The sequence below is a fragment of the Equus asinus genome, chromosome 3 (genome assembly GCF_041296235.1).
Source record: "Equus asinus isolate D_3611 breed Donkey chromosome 3, EquAss-T2T_v2, whole genome shotgun sequence".
Lineage (NCBI taxonomy): Eukaryota > Metazoa > Chordata > Mammalia > Perissodactyla > Equidae > Equus > Equus asinus.
Window position 1 is genome coordinate 63282364 of NC_091792.1, and position 24949 is coordinate 63307312.

General features: G+C 39.0%; 1 protein-coding gene across 2 annotated transcripts in view; it reads right to left on the reverse strand.

Moving 5' to 3' along the window:
- The window catches only part of EXTL3 (exostosin like glycosyltransferase 3), a 38224-nt gene extending 20088 nt beyond the window's left edge, over positions 1-18136 (reverse strand). The window contains exons 1-3 of one of the 2 annotated variants that reach the window (XM_070505131.1): positions 15846-17993; positions 3006-3133; positions 2193-2354 (exon numbers count right to left, since the gene is read on the reverse strand). In XM_070505131.1, the coding sequence (XP_070361232.1) occupies positions 2321-2354; positions 3006-3133; positions 15846-17993 (2310 nt within the window). In that variant the 3' untranslated portion in view covers positions 2193-2320. Of the gene's footprint in view, positions 1-2192; positions 2355-3005; positions 3134-15845 lie in introns of those variants that run through there. The other variant, XM_014843329.3, reaches the window with a different exon arrangement.
- Between the last annotated feature and the right edge of the window lie 6813 nt (positions 18137-24949).

The following is a 24949-nucleotide window of genomic DNA, read 5'->3' on the forward strand; positions in this document are numbered from 1 at the left end:
CAATGACTGTTAAGAGAGATTTTAAAAGCCTTCCCATTATTCCTTCACCACTTGGAAATCTGTTGACAAATGGAAAGGTCAAGTCTTCCTAAATCAAGAGCCATAAAAGACAGCAAATGCCAAGTATCTTAATAAGCTTCAAACTCATTAAAGCAAGACCCCTCATCTAAATCATTCTTGGGATCTAGAGGTGATCGGCAATTCTCCCGTTATCATCCCATGACTCTGGGCACAGCTTCCAGGCCTTTAGCATGCTCTAGACTGCATCATGCTGTATCAGAAATACACCGCCTCCTGCCCAGGGTCCCCCATAACTATAAACAATGACAACTGTAATGGCAAAAGATCATTTCTGGAATCATCACATGGCTTTCTTCCTTTCATAAAAATAAGTAGAGGGAGCTGGCTATTTATTATCATGTAAAAAAAGGAAGATATTCCAGTTCAGCAAGATTTTTATCACAGCTAACAACAGACTGTTGCCTCAATAATATAGTAGGAGGACGTCAAAGAAAATGTGAGAGGTTGGGTGGGAGAGAGGAAAAACAGATGTTCTAATTTGTCAGGAATAGATCAAATCATTTCTTTATAGATGGATTTAAGACAAATGCAGCAATAAAATTGCTGCTCCTTTCATCTGAGCCTCTCCACTTATCAACATAAACCAAAGTAAGCTTGAAAGCTAGGCAGGACACGTCAGGCTTTCAGTGAATGGAACAAAAGCACAGAGAAAAAGAGTTCTCCATCCTGGATCCATACTTAATTCGAACAAGATCTCCAAGGAAATCTAGTGCTTCTCAAACTATCTGTGGTAAAGAACTAATTTTCCCCCAATTTATTGTGGATTAATCTTTTTGTAAAATACAATAAAAATGAATTGCATGGTTTCTTGAATATGATACCAAAAGCACAAGTAAGCAAAGAAAATATATATAAATTGGACTTCATCAAAATGAAAAACTTTTGTGTTTCAAAGGATATCATCAACAAAGTTAAAAGACAACCCACAGAATGGGAGAAAATACTTGCAAATCAAATCTCTGATAAGGGACTTCTATCTGGAATATATAAAGAACTCCTAGAACTCAATAATAAAAAGACAAATAACCCAAATAACAATGGTCAAAGGACTTAAATAAACATTTCTCCAAAGAAGACATACAAATGATCACTAAGTACATGAAAAGATGCTCAACATCATTAGTCATTAGGGAAATGCAAATCAAAACTATATTGAAATAACACTTCACATAGAGTAGGATGGCTATTAAAAAAAACAGAAAATAAGTATTGACAGGATGTGGAGAAACTGGAACCCTTAGACACTGCTGGTGACACTATAAAATGGTGCAGCCACCTTGGAAAACAGTCTAGCCACTCCTCAAAATGTTAAACAAAGAGTTACCATATGATCCAACAATTCCACTCCAAGGTATATATCCAAGAGAAAGAAAATGTTCATACAAAAACTTGTACATGAATGCTCATAGCATCATTATTCACAATAGCCAAGAAGTAGAAATGACCCAAATGTCCATCAATGGATAAATGGATAAACAAAATGTGTATATCCATACGAAATGGATCAAGTACTGACACTTGCTACAAGATGAATGAACCTTAAAAACACTATGTTAAGCAAAAGAAATCAGTTACAAAAGGGCACATATGATACAAATTTTATATGAAATGTCCACAATAGGCAAATTTATAGAGACACAAAGTAGATTAATGATTGCCTAGAGCTTGGAGGGGTTGTAGGGAAATGGGGAGTGACTGCTAATGGGGACAGGGTTTCCTTTGGTGGTAATGAAAATTTCTAAAATAGATTGTGGTGATAGCTGTACAACTGTAAATATACTAAAAACCGTTGAATATGGTTGAAGTATACCACTTAAACGAGTGAAGTGCAAGATGTATGAATGAATGAATTGCAAGAATTGCATCAAAAAATGAACTGCAAGAAAAATGATCACACACTTGGATGTCACAGTAAATGTCAAATTGCTTTAAAAGCTGCTAAATGCTTACTTTCAATTTTTGTAATTACCTCACTGTGGACAGATAACAAACTGTCCATGGGCTAGCATACCAGCCCATCACACACTTTGAGCAGCCCTGATGTTCTCGATTCTCTTATCTATAATGTTCTCTCGACTGAGATATTTAAGCTCCAACTAAGAAATACTAAGATTCAGGAAAAGAGTATAGTTTAGAGGTTGAGTGGAAGTTTTAGATCATGCAAACCTGCATTTGAATTCCAGCTCTGCCAGCTACTTTCCAGCTTCATGGTTTTGTTCTCTTGGATCTCAATTTACTCCTATATACAATTTACATCATCACATTTTACGAGGCTGAATGAGACAAACCAAAGTGCTCAGCAAGTGTCAGGCACACAGTATGGGTTCAACAAATGTCCTGCATTAGCATCATCATAACCACCTCTTCCTCCTCCCACTCCTTCTCCTCTTGGATCTTTGCTTCCAACCCCATCTTTCTCCAAATCTTTCAGGCCCTAAGGTTCTGGTACTGTTCCACTGCCCCAACACACCGCAACATTTTGCTTCTGATTGCCTGGGAGTTATTCTCCATTCCTCTAAACACAAAAACCTCAAGTTTCCTTTAGGAAACTACCCCTTGCCTTCACTCTCAGTCCAAGTGGTCTGCGGTTGGAGGGTGATCTACTCGCAGCTCCAGGGGCAGGTAACCCCAGTCTAGCCAATCACAGAATGCCATCTCCTCGGGCACAGAGGAGAGCCTGTATGAGCACAAAGGCAACACAGAGGAAAGCAGAATCTAGAGATGAAGAGAAACGGAGCTCTCCAACATCAACTAAGACCCTGGATCCAGCTATATCTTAAAAGTTAGCCCTTACTACCTCTCAGGATTTCTCGGTTACTATCAGCCAAGAATAGTAATTTAATTTTGCTGCCTAATCCAGGTTTCAGTTGGTTTTCTGTCGTTTGCAAACTAAATTGTTTCTTGATTGAAAATCAGCTCCTCACCGAAACCCAAACATGATTTCATCATGGCGGAGGTGAGCATCATCATCAATAGACAGGATGGCCTCTGTCTCAATTTCATTCCAGGGTAAGAATCGATTGTTCAAACTGTTCTTTTCAGTACGGACCACCTGTAAGGAGGAAGGAGAAACACTAACGATCAGTGCTGCATTATAGAACGCGAAACCAAAACTGCCTTTAGGTCAAAGGAGACTGTAGTTAAATTTACTGAATAATTCTGCCTGGTTACATATCACTTGTAAAATCCAGCACATGCCTTTCAGGAATAAAAACTGCCTTATAATTCAGCAAATATATAAGGATTTCACATTTTAAACTTTATTCATTTGCTAACTAATTTTCTTGTGAAAGAAGCTAACGCTGAGGATTATTTTACATATGTGATAAACACAGTCTAGGGAAATTAAAAGTAACTTTCCCAGGAGAACACAAGGTGGCAGAGTAGAACTGAGAGTCCCAGCTCTGGGATCCCCAGTCAGCTGGTAAACGTTAAAACCAAACTGTCAAATCCCTTGAGTCTAGGTCACTTCTGACTCCCAATTTTAACGCCCTTTTTTGGTATTAAAAAAAAAGTAGTCCATCCAGTTGAGGTTAATTATTTCACTTTTGCAATTCCTACCTGCAGCACTGACTACACATATAAAAGCTTTTTCTTTCAAAGTATACCCAATTTAGTACCAACAGCTTCTGTGTCCACAACAAATCCCAAGACAAAGAATCTCTATCCAAAGTGACCCATATACACAAAGCAATAGTTTCTTCATAAAACAAAGATTAGTGCCCAAAGGGGCTGGCCCCGTGGCCGAGTGGTTAAGTTCGCGCGCTCCGCTGCAGGCGGCCCAGTGTTTCATTAGTTCGAATCCTGGGCGCGGACATGGCACTGCTCATCAGACCACGCTGAGGCAGCGTCCCACATGCCACAACTAGAAGAACCCACAACGAAGAATACACAACTATGTACCGGGGGGCTTTGGGGAGAAAAAGGAAAAAATAAAATCTTTAAAAAAAAAAAAAAAAAAAAGATTAGTGCCCAAAAAGAACTACATTACAATAAAAATATTTATTTAAACCATGTCTCAGATAAGAATAGTTTACTACAATGTAGGTAGTAGCTTTGTTACTCACCTTGCCCCCTAATGCTCAGATAAACAGGGTGACCATACTTGGTACTTTGATAGCTCATTTGATTTGTATAGTATCTATATCTAATTAATCCAACTAACAAGGAGCCATCATTTTATTCTCAAAAACCAGAAACAGAGAGAACTTCTAGAGGAATCATCTTTTTAGAAAGCCAGGAAGGGTCATCTCACTTTCAACAGAACGTTTTAGTTGTACTGAGGACGACCTCTACCTAGCATGATGAATGCAATTATATGCGGGGCCTAAGTTTATGAATGGTTTCACTCCCATGACTCATGAGTACTGCCTCTTCCTCTTAAAAAAGTCTTTCTCCTAATCTTCTACCAAAATTATTCTCCCCCTGGAGACCCAGGTCAGATGCCTCCTTTCACTACCCTCCTTGTCAAAATTAATCACTTCTTCTATGTTCTGAAACAGAATCCTCATACCTCAATTAATTCATTCCAGCACACTAAGAATCCAATTAGTTCAGAGTTAGAAGAGCCTTGGAGATCATATGGTCCAACTCTCACTTTATACACGGACAACTGGCAACAGCAGAGCTAGACTCTAACTCGTACCTTCTAATTCCAAATCAGTCTTTTTCTGCTAAACTTACATTAAACTTATAAATCTAATCAAACCAAAGCCCCACAGAAAATGCATTATTAAATGGTGTACACCATCAAGAGAGAAAAATGCTGCCAAATAAGAGCACAAGAAATAGTTTATCACTTAGAACGTTTACTTAAAGAGCTTTTAAAGACTTCACCTCAGCCCCAGAGGAGTTCCTCCCAAGTCAAGACAAGGAAGGATCTGGAACAGATTTGCTACTACAGAGAAGAGATGTCAGAGTCAAGCAACAGACATAGAAATCCATCTTGCCCTGCAGCATGTTTGACCAGTACAAAAATCCCTGAGCTTGTAGCCTAGGTCTCCCAACGTCAGATTGAGCAGTGACAGAGCAAAGGCACTCAGGCCTGGGTCAGGGAAAACAGAGAAGGAAGGAGGGGGAGACAGCCAAGTACTCACCATACTAGCTGCGGACTCCATCCCCAGGGAGTAGGAGAGTGGCCAGAAGCAGAAGAAGCCAAATGCCAACCTCAGCAGTGGCAAAAAGCCATCTATCTTAAGACATACCCAATTTCAAATATATTAAAATGTAAAATAATGTCCACCTTAGAATCAACGGGATAGTAGCTGTTCAGTCAAATGCCCCCAACAAACTACTCTCAGATCATTCATTTGACTTTCTGAACACACTTCGCATTCACTTAAAACAGAACTGCAACTCTGCCAGTTCAGATGAACAAAGCTGCCCTTCAACTCTGGCAGTGAATCCACACATCTTACAATCTAGTAGCAAATCCACATAGCTTACAATGAATAAAAAAATAATAGAAAAATCCAAGTCTTGAATATTCTATTGTAGATTAACAATTTTGTGGGTTCATCACCAGGATTATCTACAGCAAAATTAGTAATCCAGGATCACAGCACAGAGCTTTAGTACTCAAAGTGTGATCCCAAGACCAGCAGCCAGGGCCTCACCTGGGACTCTTACAAATGCAGAACTGCAAGCCTACCCCAAACCTACCAAGTCAGAACCTGCGCGCTCACAAGATCCCCAGGTGATTCCTATGGACACTGAATTTCGAGAAGCACTAGAACAGAGGAAGAAGCATGGATTTGTAGTCAACCAGACAAGCCTGAGTTCAAATTCCAATTCCACCACGTACAAGAGGTGTGAACGTAAGTAGGCAACCTCTCTGCTAAATCAACACAGCACCAAGTTGTGTGGAAAAACTGAAGTTGTTTATTAGCCAAACTTAATCCTATAAACAACTGAATGCTTAATCTAAAAATAACAAACGAGGAAAACTAAAATGATCATGATTTGATACCTAAAGCTTATCCGAAATTTTTGATACAATTTACAAAGTAAATCAAATCAAAAGGACCTACTTGTCCTTTGGAAGACTCAGAGCTGAAGGCCGAACATCAGCTGTGTTTTGGCCTAGATTTCACATCCAGTTTTTTGAGCAAGTTTAAAAAGCCCATTAAGAGGCAAGTCCATTAAGAACAATTATTAGAGATTCCAGAAATACAGTGTGCGTACTACCTCTCCTCATCCTGGCACAACTCCTCTCAGGATGACAGCAAGATTTTCAGGATTAGGGAACTGAAGCAACAGCCGTCCGAATAAAAGAAAAGTTTTGCAGGATTCACAGAAACACAACATCAAGTACTGCAACAGCTTATCTGTGGCTGGCTCACAAACAACCGTAGCCAGTAAGTCTGCCTGAAGAATTTAGAGCAGCAGCTCTCAATTAGGAGTGATCTTGCCCCCCAAGGGACATTTGACAATGTCTGTGGACATTTTCAGTTGTCACAATTAGGGGGGTGGGTGAGCTACTTGCATCCAGTGGACAGAGTCCAGGGATGCTGCTCAATCCTAACAATGCACAGGACAGCCCCTACAACAAAGAAGTGTCCAGTCCAAAATGTCACTGGTGCCACTGTTGAGACACCTGATTTAGAGTCAACCACAGGAGAGAGTAAAGCAAACTTTAGAATAAATGTAGTTCGTTATTCAAGGACTTTTTCCTCATAACCAAAAAGAGATTTCTGTCCTTATAAATTTTGCAAATACAAACTAAAATTAAGTGGGGTGGGGGGGGGGGTTGGCCTGGTGGCACAGCGGTTAAGCGTGCATGTTCCGCTTTGGCAGCCTGGGGTTCGCTGATTCGGATCCCAGGTGCAGACATGGCATTGCTTGGCACGCCATGCTGTGGTAGGCATCCCACATATAAAGTGGAGGAAGATGGGCACAGATGTTAGCTCAGCGCCAGTCTTCCTCAGCAAAAAGAGGAGGATTGGCAGTAGATGTTAGCTCAGGGCTAACCTTCCTCAAAAAAAAAATTAAAATTTTTAAAATAAAAAATAAAATTAAACGGGGGGGGGGGAAGGGAGCTTTCTTCTAACTGGTTTGCTTCAAAGCTATAGCGCTTAATGGCTAGACAAAAGCTGAGCAAACCAATGTTGATCCATTCTGGCACCAAAATCAGAAGGACCAAAGGACTCAAATATTTGTAATGCAGACATGCAGATCATCACTGGCCTCTAAGAGTCTGAAGAATAGGAGATCAACCATGAAAGAAATGAGTCAACCAGAAGTAGTATGTCATCTTTAGGAAATATTCTCATTTTTGTTATGTTTTGTTTAAAACCAGGCTCCCTCCTTCCTTAACATTGGCCATTTTTTCATGCCTTATGATTACACCTTAATAACTTGTGAACATGAGGACTGACTTTCAAGTTAATGATTTTAATTACTGATATGACACTGACCAGAATGTAGAGCACAGTGCCTGGCATACAGTAGATGTTCAACAAATGTTTCATAAATGAACAAACCAATGAGTAGGAAACAGGATCTAATTTAGCCCTGTCCATTCTATTTTCAGAATATGGAATAAAAGACAAGAAGTTCATATATTAAAATTAGAAACATTTGATACACTGAAACCTCTTAGTATTTAATTTAATTTTCCATAGAAAAAATTCATCAACCTACAACAATCAAGTCAGGAGCAAAGCTCACTAAACATTCCTTTTTCTTGTTTCACGTACAATGCTCCTTGATGATGCTTCACTCACTCTTCTGTTCATCATTCAGTTCATCTGTTTATCATTCATAAAAGCCTTGACTTTCTCTCATTGCACCTGGTTTCTCATCACAGTGGACCAGTACAGCAGGCATGGCCTAAAACGCTACCATATGCAAATATATGCAAGTGTATGCATGATCAAAAACTAATTAGCAACTTCAGTTAACATTCAACTTGGTTCCAGAGGAATTCTGGAGTTTATGAATGATAAAAGAACTACTACTTCTTCTAGTATGTTAACAAGGCATTTGTCTTCTAAATCCAGGCAGAACTAGCAAATCCACATGAATCAGCAAAGTATCAATTCACAACATAAATATTTAACTAGCCATCATGATAAGTTTGATTCCCAATTGATAGTTCGCAAATATCTCTTAATATCTAAGGGATCGAAATGTAAGTAGTTATTGCCATTAACAAGAAACAATGAAACAATTTAGTAAGAGATAGTTGCTCAAGTGAAGCAGAATAATGAATGTGGATTCAAATGGAAGAACTACCTAAATATGGAATCTTTCAGCAGCTCATGACTAGCCATAGGCAGGTCTTTGAAGTTGGTAGGCAAGAAAAATAGGATATGAAGAGATTAAGTGAATTAAACCAAGTCACAAAGTAGACTAAGAATAGAGAACACAAAAAGGTAGAACATCCCTGAGAAGTATAAAATTAGAAAATGTATGTGGAAAATATAAAGCGCCATACAACTACACAATGCCACTTACTAAATTCAGCAATTTAAATACACTTATAATGTTGTCCTTTTTCTCTTTAAGATCAACGTTTGCCCAGCCATCCCCAACAGTCTGCAGTCTCCAACAATACACACATGCACAAGGCACTTCTGTAACAAATCCACTTCTGAGATGTCAAGCCTCATACAGGCAATAAAGGTAAACAGCAACGACCTTTTATCCTCCACCCTGCCCTTTCCTCTAACTTAAAAAGGTAACCCATCATAGAGCTTGGGAATCAAGAAAATGAGGCCGAAAAGGAAGCACACAGTCATGTGTACATACTTGTGAGGACCACGTGAAATAAAGCTTGAGGTGATTGGGTGGAGAGGTGATCAAGAGAAGAGAGGACAACTGACACAGAAGGAACATTTAAACTTCTTGATTTTTCAAGAGACTCATTCAATAAACACTAAGTGGTAGGGGCAAAAAAGTCAGGAAATGCAAAGAATGAAGGGAATAGAACAAGAAGGTAACACAGTGAATTGATTTTCTGTTTATAACTTTAAATTTGGGTCTAATGCAGTATAAAAAATAGTAATATGTTTTAGGTTATAAGATAAGTCTGTTCTAACTTATAAGAAAAAAAGTTACCAATGATCCTTGTGAAACTGAAGGCAAAATAGCATAGGTTAGAGGTTCACCATCAAATGAGAGAATGCATGTAAAGAGCATGACACAGTGCCTACCTAGCCCATAGAAAACGCTCAAAATGGTTAGCAATTATTATAACATGAGATTAGTACAACTTCGTCCTATTTTAATTTGTAAATATTTATATATAAATATATATATAACCTGTGCCTTTCCAAGAAATTTAGATTTTGATTTGATAAAACAGAAAAATATACAATCAACTATGGTCAAAAGTCCTAACACTTATGTTCTAATTTAGGTATTAATTAGTCAAGTGACCTAAAGAAATAAAATTCTCTCAGTTTCAGATTCCTTACTTTGAATTAGTAAAAAGAGTACATATAAACTAAGAGGGGGAGACATTACCTAAAGAACTGATTTGCTGCAATTAGTAAGTCATTTATGCAATGTCACTTTTCAGCAATTCCTTTGTACATCTATAATTTTTGCTATTAATTTCTGATTTCTGATAGCTTTGTTTCACATAATTCTCCTTCACTGCCATGCAGCCCATTCTCAGAGAAAAAGATAACTATAGTTATAGCCACAAAGTTATTAGGTAAAATAATGTCAAATTAAAAAAAAACCCACCCAGATACACTAATACCCTGTGAAGTCTACCAAACTTTGTACAATCTTGGACCTAGAGAAACTGGACAAGTTTTTTCCTGTTAGCTTCTCTCAGAAATCACAATTTTAGGAAATTATCATCTGATAATTCAAGTAATATTTTTAAAAGTAGAGTGAACATAGATAAAAAATAAAGAGTATCAACTTTCTAAGGAATAAGGCTTTAGAATTATCTCTACTCCTGCTTGAGGTCCAGCCACAAGTAAAGCCTTTAACAGCCTGATAGGCAGAGGCCCAAGCCCGAATATTAATGACGCTGAGTTTACTACACAGCCAGTTTCTCTTCCAGTCTTCTTTCTTTTTTCCCTTACTAGACTGCTGGGGAAACAGTATTCAAATAACTACCCTGGCATGACATTAAGTTCCAAAAACAGAACTCTCCTTGTTCAATTCTAACATCAAGGGCTGGGAGGGAGGGAAAAGGGCAGTGAAAAATAATCTTGTATCTCTCTAGTTTTCATTTGGAAAAAATGGTGCATTCTGGCCTTGCCACTTCCACAGAGAACCTGGAGTCTTCTAGGGAGTGTGGTATGCTTATCTCTGAATTCAGCATCTCCACCACTACTGCCCTGGTCCAAGCTACGAACACTCCTCACATAGGCTACTATAATAGCTTTTTAACTGTTTCTGCTCTTTTCCCCAGAGTCACACACGTATCATATTACTCCCTGCTGAAAACTCTCCAATGGCAACCTAACACACTTAAAATAAAATCTAGAATCCTTACCATGGCCTAAAGTGCTAGCTTCTGCCTTCTCCAACCTCCTTTCAAACTCTCCCCTCAATTACTCCATGCTAGATACACTGAGTATTCTTGCCAGATCTTAAACAGGACAAGCTTCTTGCACTTGCCGTTCTCTGTACAGTCCTCCAGAATTTACATGGCCCATTCTCTCACTTCATTCAAGCTTCTGCTCAAATGTTACCTCTTCAAAGAAGCCTTCTCAGGCAGTCTGTGTAAATTAGCTATACCCTTTATAGAGAAGAGAAAAGTCAAGAATTGAGGGACTAGCTGTCACAAGACTATCTGAGAAATGAGTGAGTCTATAGTGCGAAGATGCACAATGTGTTGAGTGAGCAAGACTACACTGTTAACTGAAAGATATCCCTTTCATAACCAGCCCAAGTTCTAAAATTCCAAAAGAACAGATTTTGACGTTCTCATTTCCACAGAATGCTCCAAGAAGGACACTCTATTTGATGTGTTAACTGGCCAGAGTAAAGTAAATAACTCAAACCAATATTTTAAGTGGGACTATGTATCAAAAAGAGATCACTTGGAGGTTTCTGCCTCCAGGATGGCTGAATAAGCTCCTACCAGACCCAGTACTCCTGTAGATGATAACTATAAACTCCAGACAAAAATACCAAAAAAGCAATTGCCTGAAGGCACAACAAACTATGGAGCAGAGCTGAAATTTAGGAATGAAATACCAACACGGGGAGAATCACTGTTGCTTTTATTCTGGGAGTAGGCCAGAGTCAGTATCATGCAGGAGAGCTTAAACTTGCACGCAACATCCAAGTCTTTCTGGCCTGAAGCATAAGAGGAAAGAGTATGGGGCAACCACAGCCCAAGGAAAGAAAGAAGATTCCAGAAAGGAGACAGCCAGATAGAGGGAGCTCTAAGTTCTGTGTACAAACTGCCCAGTCTCTGACCAACCCCTAAGCCATGCATGCTTGGTGCTGTTTCTAAGCAGACCAGCTGAAAATTAAAGGACTGAACTCCCATTTGAGTTGCCATTCAAGAGACAGACCTTACAGTTTGAGTCTAACCAAATTAATTGTCTGCTCAAACTAAAATATCAACACTTTTCAGAGAAATGAAACAAAATCCAGTCTTCACAACATAACACAATGTGTAGGGTTTAATACAAAATTGTTTAATGTACAAAGAACCAGAAAAACATGACCCAGTCCTCAAGAAAAAGGAAAATCAATGAAAACAAATCCCAAAATGACCCACATGTTAGAATTAGCAAAGATGTTAAAGTAGCTACCATAAAGCAGCACAAAGCGGCCATGCTAAAGTAGCCAGCATACTTCATATGCTAAATGAAGTAAAGTATCCTCAGAACGGAAAAATAAAGACAGCAATAGCAGAGAAACAGAAACTATTATTTTAAAAAACATGGAAATTGAGGAACTGGAAAATACAATATCTGAAATTTAAAATTGACTGGATAAGCTTAAGAGTAGACACAAAAGTCAGTGAACTGGATGACAGATCAAAAAAAATTACCAAAACTGAGGAAGATAAAAAAATACTTAAAAAAATGAACAGAGCTACTGAGAACTGTGGGACAATATGAAAAAGTCTATGACACATATATTGGAGTCCCCAAAGTAGAGGAGGGAAAGAATGGGGCATAAAAAATATCTGAATAATCAATGAAAATTTCCAAAAATATGATGAAAAACATAAACTGATAGATTCAAAAAGCTTAGTGAACCATAATCAGAATATAAATCAAAAGAAAACCAACGCAAGACATATCATAGCCAAACTTCTGAAAACCAAATATAAAGAAAAATTCTTGAAAGCAGCCAGAGAAAAACAACACTTTACATACACGGAAACAAAAATTTGAAAAACTACTGACATATCGTCAGAAACAACGGAGGCCTGGAAGCAGTGGAACATCTTGAAAGTGCATGAAAGTGGGGGTCCCCAAGGTATAATGGAGTTTTTCAAAAGACCAGCCTTCAAATCCCTTGGCACAATACTACTGTACATTTGACTTCCATTAGATATTCTTTGTTGTTACCCTTCAGGAGCTAAGGAATCTGACTCAACTGTTTACAAAACAGGCAACAGAAAGACAATCTCTGTATGACTCCACTCATACGTGTAAGTTAAACATGTAGACAAAGAGAACAGATTAGTGGTTACCAGGGGAAAGGGGGAGTGGGGGGTGGGCACAAAGGCTGAAGGGATGCACGTACAACATGACTGACAAACAGTAATATACAACTGAAATTTTACAAGGTTGTAAACTATCATAATCTTAATAAAAAGTAAAAAAAAAACAAAGGCAACAGACAGACAGCAGTTGCCCACTATCACCACCTCTGTTCAGCAGTCCCACACCATTCAGATGAGAGATCCACTTCAACTGGTGGCATTTGTTCCATCTCTGGGCAGAGTCCTGTCACCTTGCCCAGGCCCTATTCAATTTAAACTGAAATTCTCTTTACATAAAGCATTTGAGGAAGGAATGTCCAAGAATGGTGGTAGTGAAGATCACATTTACTCTAAGCCAGATCTGACGTAGTTCCCCTTTGTTATGTAAATAGTAGAAAAGAATGAGAAATTTTAATACATATATCCCAGTAGGTACTCCTAATACAATCTCTCTCTACTTAAACACTTAGGGTTCAACAGATTTCACAGCTTACAAATATGTGGCATATATGCCTATGGTTAGATGGGAACCTGAGCATAAGAGAAGCACAAAGCGCACAGCATTTTCTGAAATGGCGTGCAGGTTCCTGGGTTGATTCATTTAGCCAATATGCTGATTTCATTTTCCCTGAAGGACTGGAATCTGAGAGACTGCCTGGGAACCACCCTCCCCCTGCTAATTTTATAAAGACCTGTTAACTATAATGTAATGGATAGGGTAAGTCTGCATCCTAGGTGGAAAAACCACTCTGAGATGTCTCATAATGCTGCCATTTTTCCACAGGGGAGACAGCTGCCAGTCTCTCTCAAGCCTGATACCTGGGCATGTTGGCTCTATGCCTAATAGGTCCGTAATTCAACTGCTGCCCAAAAAACCTGCATAAATAGAAAGCATAGTCAAAATATTTAGAGAATGGAGTGAAATTCTCCAGCTTGAAACTGTTTCCTCTTTTTCAGAAGAACTAGAAAAAACCTGTATCACTAATATGAGCAAGCTATTCAGAATGGCCTCCCATTTGGAAAGTTTCTGGCATTTTCCAACAAGGCATTGTATTATTGCAACGAGCTACCCAGTAATCAAAGAGGACTACTTATTTCCCACCAGAGTTAAAAGAAAGGATTAGTTCTGGTAAGTTCTCTGATGAATTTCAGTTATTGTTAATAAAGGTGGCATCAGCTTCTCTACATCCCTACCAAATTCAAAGAAAACTCAGGAAAAACAGAAAACAAAGGCTGCTTTATGATTCTATTTGAGCAGCATCTACCTTTCACAGAATAAATGCTTTTTAAAAAAATTTCAATGACATTCAAAAAGTTGTAATTGAGAAAGAAAAAAAGTGAAATTTAAATTGGGAAGGTCTATAAACAAATCTCCCCACTTTTCTTAATATACAAGATAAATTCTAAGATCAAATTTTTTGCAACCCTACACAGTCTTTGAATAGCTTCAGATTACAAATTCAACTAAATAAAATATAAGAAAAGATTAGAGCAGTAATAAGCAACTAGCAACAGTAATAAGAACGAAAATTTAAAACAAAGATTTTTACAGGAGAAGGTAAGTAGTAAGAGCTGTGACACAAAGGGAAATTATGTAGCAGATACAAGAGCCTTTATCAGAGAAGTGTGTGAAAGCTGTCCGTAACAGGCAGAATATCTATACTGCCTTCCATCTCCTTTGACATGAAGGGATAAGAAAGAATCAACTATTGGGCACCTTTCTAGATTCCTTACTTGTATTATCTTAGACTTCTCTTTAATCCCGAAGTCGAAGAAGTTAAGTAATTTATCAAAGATCACAAAATGACTATTTATTCACAGGTCTGCGTCACTCCCAAACACATACTTTTCTATCATACCATGCTGCTGCTCAGAAAATATTTCTCATGAATTAGTTCCTCAATGAAATAATTTTGTTTAAAACTGGTCTAGCCCAAGTATTCCCCTTCCAGAAAAATTCTTCCTTAAAACTATGCTAATTTTCTTAAGCAACGCATGGCCCATCAGATCTTGCCCTTTTTTGCTACCTTTTTCTGTAAAGTACCTGTGCTGCAGGGTAAGTGGTTGGCAGTTTGCTTAAGACTTGCTCTAAGGCCTCATATTTAAGAGAAATGGGTAATCTCATAGATTGCCAAATTTAGATCAGAAAGTGGATAAACAAAGTATTCAGAACTAAAGCCCTATCTTGCATATTTGGCTATTATTTTTCCTGGAAAATATAGCATCCTAACCATGACAGATGGAGTAAAGAACAAGAAAGAACCTGCAAGAGACTATAAAAAGAGGTTCAGGATCTCCAACTCCCAAATATCAAACCCTGACTTCAGTGTTCCAAAAGACTTCTATGATATCCCGGTAAAGGAATGACAATCTTTGGGAGGTGATTAAAACTGCAGCCTCTAGAATCAGGTATAGTATAGCTCAGCTCCTCCATTACTAATCATGACCTTGGGCAAAATAATTAACCTCTCTGGGGCCAGCCCAGTGGCGTAGCAGTTAGGTTTGTGTGCTCCTCTTTGGCGGCCCAGGGTTCACCAGTTCAGATCCCGGGTGTGGACCTATGTACCACTTATCAAGCCATGCTGTGGCAGGTGTCCCACATATAAAATAGAGGACGATAGACACAGATGTTAGGTCAGGGCCAATCTTCCTCAAAACAAAACAAACAAGCAAACAAAAAATAAGTAACCTCTTTAAGCCTGGTTCCATAGATATAAAAAGAAAAAAAATCATAATAATGATATAAGTTCTATAAATGCTAAATTACAGTGTCTAGATTGTAAGTGCTTCTTAAATGTTAGCTTTTCATCATCATTATCACCATCAACATCTTTATTATGACACAGAAGAAGTCTATAGGGTAACTGAAGGGGTTTTATAAACTTTCTGGGGCCAGCATCACTTTCAGTTTTGGAGAGTCTCAGAAGATTTAGGAAGTAAGCAGCAGAGATGGAAGTGGCAAAGCCTGAAAGAACTGAAAAAGAAACAAGCAGAAACTTCATAGGGAAAGAATCTGTATAGGTTAAAAAAAAACTATGTGCGTATATATACACATACACATATATATATGGAAAAGGGATTCAGAGTGAAACAGTATCTCATGCAACAAAACTCATTTTTCTATTACCATGATGGGGACGCCAATGTCAGGCCACAGAAGGTCCTCTGATGGTAGCTTGGGAGAATTCCACACCACCACCACCTTATTCAGGTAAGGGAGGCCATTCAATCTCTCTAAAGAGTTCATAAGCACTTCCTCCCGCTCATAAGTCAACATCACTACTGTGAACTGTTCTCGTGGAACATTGCCTCCAAGTGCTGCCTGAAACTCCTTGCCAGAACCCCCAGCTCCACCACCAATAGGCCGAAATCCAGTCCCTGAACCCAAGAATTTGGCCTCTGAGGGCAACACAGGGTCAAAGGGTGTGTGGGGGAAAAGATGGAAAGGCCCTGGAGCAGAGTTCCAGCTGCGGTAAAAGTCAGTGACAGTCAAAGTAAAGTTGCGGAGGTATTTTGGTGAGGCATAAGGTGGCTCCGTTTCTACTGGCCCCAGGTCCAGGTCCCCATTGTCAGCCATGTTGGGATCAGTTCCAGCCGCCTTGCCTGAACGATGGGGGATCTCAGCTGCTGCCTCTTCCCGGATGGGAGCGGCTGGGATCTGTATGCGAGTCCTAATCATAGCCAGCACGGTATTAAAAATACTGTCAGCAGTCGAGAAGTAAGTCTCCCAGAGAAATCGGCCTTGCCGCCTCATAGCCAGTAGGTCACTATCTGAGAGACTTCGTAACAGGAAGTGAACCTCTGTAACACGTGGCTTGGGCACCACCAAGGCTGCCTCATTCCACTGCAGCATGTCCTGGTAAGGAAGCTGTACTTGCTCCCCCAGCACAACTGGGACAGCACCAACTTCCAAGGCTTCAAAGAGCCGTGTTGCACACCCAGATGAAATAACCAAGTGAGGGTCCCCAGGAGTGATAATGAGGGCAAAGGTAGAAAGCTTCAGTAATTCTAAGCGGTCCTCCCGCTCCCCACACAGTGCCCACTCAGTAGGCAGACTGGGTTTTGGCTGGTTTTTGCAGGTAAATTCTACCAGGACCTGATCTAGCTTGCTATCTTGTACAGCCTTTAGGGTAGCAATGATACGATCGTCATAGTCAGCTGGAGGGTCACCCTCCATTTCTTCTTCAAAGGAGCGGGCCTCCTGAAGGCTGGATCTCAGTGATTCAATCTTCTCACCCTGAAAGGTGAAGAGATATTTCCGCTTAACTGGCACCTGTGGTGGGATTTCCATGAAGTTGGGCTCGGACATGGCATGGACTAGTGGCGATACTACCAAGTCAAAGCCAGGTCTGTACTGGGCAGCATAGAAAGTGGACTGGGCCACCATGGCACGGCCTGTGCTGACATTATATAGTAAATTCTGTGTATCTGACTTCCGTGACAGATTGATGATAACATGGTTGTGTCCATCTGTCCGCCAATATGGTAGAGAATACAACTGCTTCTCAAGTTCAGCAGGCCGCAGCACTACTGGCTCCTGCATTTCTCCCACTAATATCACATAAAGGCAGGCAATGTCTGCATTTTCTGTAACATAAACGTTGGCTCGTGCTGTAGCCTGAAAAGCTTGCTTGACCAAGGGATCCAGGTAGCTGCCAAAGGCAAACTGGTCACTGTCATAAACATAGACTGGAAAACCAGAGGTGAGAGGGCAACGAGAATAATCAAAACAATTGTGCAGCCGGCAACCCCGCAGGACCTTTGGGGGAGGAAGGCCAGCATCATCCTTCTCTGGGAGCAATCGGATGGGCAGAGAAAGTTTGGGCTGATTTTGGGCCATCAGCTCTTTGTAAGAATGCTCAGTCTGGCTAATGACATTCTTAAGCTGAAGCAGGTCCTGCTTGGCATTCTCAATACTCTTCTTACAGGCTTCGATCTTCAGATTCAGCTTGGCAATTTCACTGTTGAGCTCTTGCCGCTTGGCTTCCAGCTGCAAGAGCTCTTCACTTACAGACTCACGGATTCGGCAAAGATCCAGCACGTGCTTTACTTCGCATAGCTCATTACCAGCCCGTGGGCCAAAAATCCGCTTGCCTGCCTCATCAGCCTCATCCAGAGTGGTGAGATAATAGTGAGCAATGAGGGGGAAGAAAACCAGAATGATGAAGAGTGTAAAACTGAGCCACGTGAGTCGGATACGGTTGGACCACCGTAACATACAGGTTTGACCTCCATTCCCCACTCCCCCATTCCGCAACATGGTATAGCCCGTCATGAGTTCCTTTGTGGCTCTTGCCCCCTCTGATCACGTTGGGTCACTCGCCATAACCATGAGTTTCAATTAGACAAAACTCAATCTCTTTTCACTCAGAAGTTTCCGTAAGAGTCAGTGTGCTCCCTGCACAAGGCACCAAATAGAATGGAAATTTCATTTTCCTCAGCTGTAATTGAAATGGTCTCTGACTCTATTCCAGCAGATTTTGAGTTCTGGTTGTTGACCAAAGAACACATCCTTAATCTTTATTAAACGATAAAAGGTACCACACTGTTGATGAGATGAAAGGGAAGAGGTCCCTGATGATGACACCCAGGAAAAATACCCTGGAATTAGACAGACTTTTTCAACTGCCATAGCTCTTGTTCCTTGGTTTTGCTGACCAACAAATATGCATAGTTACTATTCACAGTTCTAAAGTAGCTATTTAGAACACAAATGAGTGCCAGCCTCTTAACGATGTCATTGCCAACAATCAGGCCTGCAAGAGAAAGAGAACCATGTCAGTCTTGAAGAGATTATGTTTCACAACTTTGCCCTCCCCCAGTACATTTCTAGAAAAAACTTAAATCTTATAAGATGGAACAATGGTTGGAACATTGATGTGTGTCTCACAGAATATTTTAAGTTCAATGTAGGTTTTGTTTGGTATGGATATTTTACTTGTGGTTAATAAGAAATGGATGAGGATAAGTGTCCAAAAACAGCTTCAGTTTTTACACACACACACCTTCTTCCTATTTAAGTGGATACAGAGCAGCATTAGAGCCCTACAAAATGATGATCAACTACATTCAACAGAGGGCAAAGATGTTTGCAACAATCTGTATTCCAGACTTAGGCATCATCTTTACATGAAAAGAAACACCTTCCTATCCAGTCTTGGTAGCTATGTTCATTCCTGACATGAAAGTCTCCTTTTGAAGCACTTAAAAAAAAAACGAAAAAGACTCTGTGAGCAGCTCAATTTGTTATATTCAGTGTTGAAAAGAGCTGAAGAGAACTCTTTTGATTTTTACCCAGTAGTAGATGCAGTAATCCAGAGACAAAACGTATTTTCCAGTTTGCTTCTCATTTATCTTCTGTTAGCAGACATCATGCACTCCTTCTTAAAATATAAATAGTAACTTGTTCTTTTAGAGAGAACACTATACTTAGAAATGAGGGGCATTATTTCCTATCCTTTGGAGACAGATTTGCTATTAGACGCTATGCCTCAGCGTCCTAATCTTCCAAAACAAAGATAAGTGTATGGAGATGATAATAAATTTTGTTGCTATGAAAATAAAGGGTAGAGGATGTGAGGGTATTTTAGGCTAATAAATCTTGAGACGACATTCCCAGTCCTGTTCTTAGGAAACTTTACTATCACAGGCTACAAAAGCTTTTCACTTGCTTTCACCTAAAACTCAGCATACCCAGAACTGAATTCATAATATTCTGTGCCAAAGAGTACTCTCAATTTCTTTCAGTAATTTCTTCCAGAAGGTATTTACCATACTCTTAACATGTCTAAGACATGCTTAGTGAGAGAATCTGTAACGTAAAATAATCCTTGACCTCATGGAATTTCCTTTAGCCTAAGAGATAAGACAGAAACACACAGCAAGGGTACTACTACCAGGCAGTATAAAACGAGTAGTGCTTCACAGATGCTCCCTCCCTAGTGGAACCTTTGTTAAAGATGTATAATTGTTAAAGGTTTGATAGAGTCTGCTCTCCCTTTAAATAAAAATAAAAATAAAAAGTTGATAGTGTTACAAAAAGGCTTGAGCAATTAGAGCAAGAGATAAGGACAACAAAAACCAAAAAATATTGATCATGCAAAAACCTAAATTTAGACGAGCTAAACTTTGATAATTAACCTAACCAAACATCCCAAAGAATGTAGGTCAATATTTCTAAAACATTATCCTTTTAACTCAAGCGTTAAAATCTTTTTGTTTTCAAAAGAATATTCTCTGTACTTTTGATCAAATCGTTAAGAAAGAAAGAATGGAGTGGAGGGAAAAAAAGAAGGCATAATCAAGGCAATTCAGCTGACTCATTCCCTCCTTACCGTAAGTTTCAGGATCCTTCCTTTCTCTGATTAATGTAGCATTACACGATTTCTTGAAACAGTGAACTTCGGGGCTTGCTCTCCTGATAGAAAACAGAAAAGAGGCACGCTATTAGAAAAATACTCGAAACCCTTTAAAGGTGCTATTAAAGAATTTATTTATTGTTCACTAGGAAAAAGCTCCTCTTATGCACATAAGGTGATGATAGAATTTAATGTCCAAACACAGACACTCTTTTAAGTGAAAAGGGGTAGTATTAATAAATACACTGGGACAATAGGCATACACTCAAAGGCACCCTTGAAGGCAAACCATCCAGATATATGGCTACCTATTTATATGCTCTAAGAGGCAATAAACCAAAACACGAAAACTTAGGAAAGTCCTTACCTTTCAGAAGTATATTCTGAGATATTTAGAGAGGAAATGATTTATTTGGAATTTGCTTAAAAATAAACACGATGAGGGTGGTGAGCAGTGTCTGGAGGTATAGATGAAAGATTAGCCACAAGCTAACTGCTGCTGACACTGAATCATGGGGATACATGAGGGTTTATTATACTATGTTCTCTGCTTTTATGTATGTTTGAAACTTTTCTTATTAAAAACTCAAAAATATATTACAGAGTCTAGCCCTCTATCACCACTCTTATTTAACATAGTACTGGAGGTCCTGGCCAGAGCAATCAGGCAAGAAAAAGGAATAAAAGGAATCCAAATAGGGAGGAAAGAAGTGAAACTCTCGCTGTTTGCAGACGATATGATCTTATATATAGAAAACCCCAAAGAATCCATTGGAAAACTCTTAGAAGTAATCAACAACTACAGCAAAGTTGCAAGGTATAAAATCAATTTGCATAAATCAGTAGCATTTCTATATTCTAATAACAAACTAACAGAAAAAGAACTCAAGAACACAATACCATTCACAATCACAACAAAAAGAATAAAATACCTCGGGGTAAATTTAACTAAGGAAGTGAAGGACCTATATAATGAAAATTACAAGGCCTTTCTGAGAGAATTGGATGACGACATAAGGAGATGGAAAGACATTCCATGTACATGGATTGGAAGAATAAACATAGTTAAAATGTTCGTTCTACCTAAAGCAATCTACAGATTCAACACTATCCCAATCAGAATCCCAAGAACATTCTTTACAGAATTAGAACAAAGAATCCTAAAAAGGGGCAACAAAAGACCCCGAACTGCTAAAGCAATCCTGAAAAAAAAAAAAAAGAACAAAACGGGAGGCATCACAATCCCTGACTTCAAAACTTACTACAAAGCTACAGTAATCAAAACAGCATGGTACTGGTACAAAAACAGGTGCACAGATCAATGGAACAGAATTGAAAGCTCAGAAATAAAACCACACATCTATGGACAGCTTATCTTTGACAAAGGAGCTGAGAGCATACAATGGAGAAAAGAAAGTCTTTTCAACAAATGGTGCTGGGAAAACTGGAAAGCCATATGTAAAAGAATGAAAATTGACCATTCTTTTTCACCATTCATCAACATAAACTCAAAATGGATCAAAGACCTAAAGATGAGACCTGAAACCATAAGGCTTCTAGAAGAAAACGTAGGCAGTACACTCTTTGACATCAGTATTAAAAGGACCTTTTCGGACACCATGTCTTCTCAGAGAAGGGAAACAACAGAAAGAATAAACAAATGGGACTTCATCAGACTAAAGAGCTTCTTCAAGGCAAATGAAAACAGGATTGAAACAAAAAAACAACCCACTAACTGGGAAAAAATATTTGCAAGTCATATATCTGGCAAAGGCTTAATATCCATAATATATAAAGAACTCTCAGAACTCAACAACAAAAAAATCAAACAACCCGATCAAAAAATGGGCTGGAGACATGAACAGACATTTCTCCAAAGAAGATATACAGATGGCCAATAGGCACATGAAAAGATGCTCATCATCGCTGATCATCAGGGAAATGCAAATCAAAACTACACTAAGATATCACCTTACACCCATTAGAATGACAAAAATATCTAAATCTAATAGTAACAAATGTTGGAGAGGTTGTAGAGAGAATGGAACCCTCAACCACTGCTGGTGGGAATGCAACTGGTGCAGCCACTATGGAAAACAGTATGGAGATTCCTCAAAAAATTAACAATAGAACTACCATACTATCCAGCCATTCCACTACTGGGTATCTATCCAAAGAGCTTGAAGTCAGCAATTCCAAAAGTCCTATGCACCCCAATGTTCACTGCAGCATTATTTACAATAGCCATGCACCTACAACACGAATGACAAACATTAATGTACAACTGAAATCACACAAGATTGTAACCTATCATTAACTCAATAAAAATATATATATATATATATTACACAGAGTCTAAACAAAATGCTTTTAAAAAGTCATCTGGAGGGGCTGGCCCCGTGGCCGAGTGGTGAAGTTCGCGCACTCCACTGCAGGCGGCCCAGTGTTTTGTTAGTTTGAATCCTGGGCGCGGACATGGCACTGCTCATCAAACCACACTGAGGCAGTGTCCCACATGCCACAAGTAGAAGGACCCACAACGAAGAATATACAACTGTGCACTGGGGGGCTTTGGGGAGAAAAAGGAAAAAATAAAATCTTTAAAAAAAAAAAGTCATCTGGAGACTGACTATACTTAATCTAATATTGCTAGTGCTACCAACTTATATATGAGCAGAGCTGGGAATAGAAACAAATGTTCTTATGGAAACCAATAATTCAACAATGAGTCAGAAAAATTTGTCCCCATCAATTCCATCTCTTTTACTGGAATAAGGCAAAATTATCATCCATGTCCACCAGCAAGAACTTTCTTTCCTCAACAGTTAATTAAATTACTTCAAGCACAAAAACAAAAGAAAGAAAAGAAAACCCTCAGAATCTCTTCTGTCATTCTCTGTAAAATGATAACAAAGGCACTAGGATCTAGAAATAAATGCCTCTCAAACATCAATAAGGAGCAATCTCCCGAAATTTTTACTCCCAATACAATACACATGCCTTATTCTCAGTCATCTGCCACAGCACTGAATGCCTAACTTGTCAGCCTGCCCCTACAATGCATTCTACGCACAGAAACCAGACTCATCTTCTTAAAACATGAATTAGACCACGTCTCTCCCCTCCTTAAAAATGTTCAATGGCTTCCCATTGTACTGCCAGGCCCTTCAGAACTAGCTCCTGATCACCTTTCCTAATTTCATTTGCCATCACTATTCCACTTGTTCACTCAACTTTAGCTACACTAGCCTCCTCTCAACTCCTCAACTATGCCAGGCTCTTTACTGGCTCAGAACCTTTATATTTGCTGTTGAGTCTCAAATGCTGATCCTCAGGCTTTTCTCTGAGCGACTCTTTCTCAAGCTTCAGATATTAACTTTCACGACATTCCCATTTAAAGTAGCCTTTCTTACCCCCTGACACTCCCTGGCACTGACCTATTGATTTCCTTCATAATATCTTTTCATTTATTTATTTCTTACTTACCTTCCCCACCAAAACCTAATCTTTGAGGATAGGAACCTTGTCTGGTTGGATCACTGCTACTTCACCAGTACTCGGCATAGCGTCTGGCACACTGTAAGTGCTCTATAAATATCTGTTAAATAAGTGTTATTATATCACTGATCACTTCCTCATTGTACAAATTCTCAGCTTTTCCCTTGATTTCCAATGAAATCATGCTTTCTGGTATTCCATCTATTTCCCTGACTTATTCTCCCATTCTACTTTGTTGGCGCCCAGTCTTCCCCATCCCTCATATAGAAAATGCTCCCTAAGGCTTTCAACATAATCTAGTAACGGATCCATCCACTTAAATGGCTTCAACCCCCAAAGCTACTTGTCCAACTCTAGCCTTTCCGCTTTGCACTAGTAGATCAGTATTGCCAACTCCCTAGAGGATTACCTCTCCTAGGGTATATCATGGTGACTTCATGATTCCAAATATCTTTCCAATAACTGTCAGTTCTGCCCATAATACTACATTCACCCAATCTTACAAACTAGAAACAGTGTGATATACAGGAAAGAGTACAGACCTCAGCGCCAGCTAGACCTGGATCAAACCAGCTTTATAAGCTATTAGATTGTCACCTAACCATTCTGAGCCACAGTTTTTTCATCAGTATAAAGGTAACAGCACTCATGTTCAGGATTGTTACAAAAATTAGAGATAGTGAATAAAAAATACCCTGCACAGTATCTGGCATATAGCAGGCTATTAGCTACAAGTCTTAGAGTTATTTTTAATTCCTCTAACTGCTTACATCCACATCTGATGTCCTGCCAAACTGTATCCATTCTTTTCAACAATAATAGTAATTATGGTAATAATACATTTATAATAATAATAATTTACAATAATGTTTGTATGTATCCCTTCCTTTTATTCCACTGCCTTCACCCCAGTACTGGACCATAACAAACCAAAATGCCTAATCTCAAATTCCCCATCAATTTATCCTGTGTATTACTTTAAATTAATATCTTTCATTTCATCTAATAGTGCTTCAGTTTGAATAATTTCAATTGATCTGTCGTTGAGTTCGCCAAACCATTCTTTTGCTGTATCTAGTCTACTGTTAATTCCATCCAATAAATTCTTAGTTTCAGGCGCTATATTTTTCAGTTCTAGAATGTCTGTCTATTAGGCCTTTTTAAGAGATTCCATTTCTCTATTGAAATTTCTCACCTATTCACTTTTTCTATCTTTTCCTCTATTTTCTTCAGCATATTTATATGAATTAAATTCCTTATTTGCTAATTCCAACATCTGGGGCCACGTGTGAATTTGACTCTATTTTTTTCTCTTGATCATGGGTCATATTTATTTGCTTCTTTGCAATCTTATAACTTTTTATTGTGTGCTGGA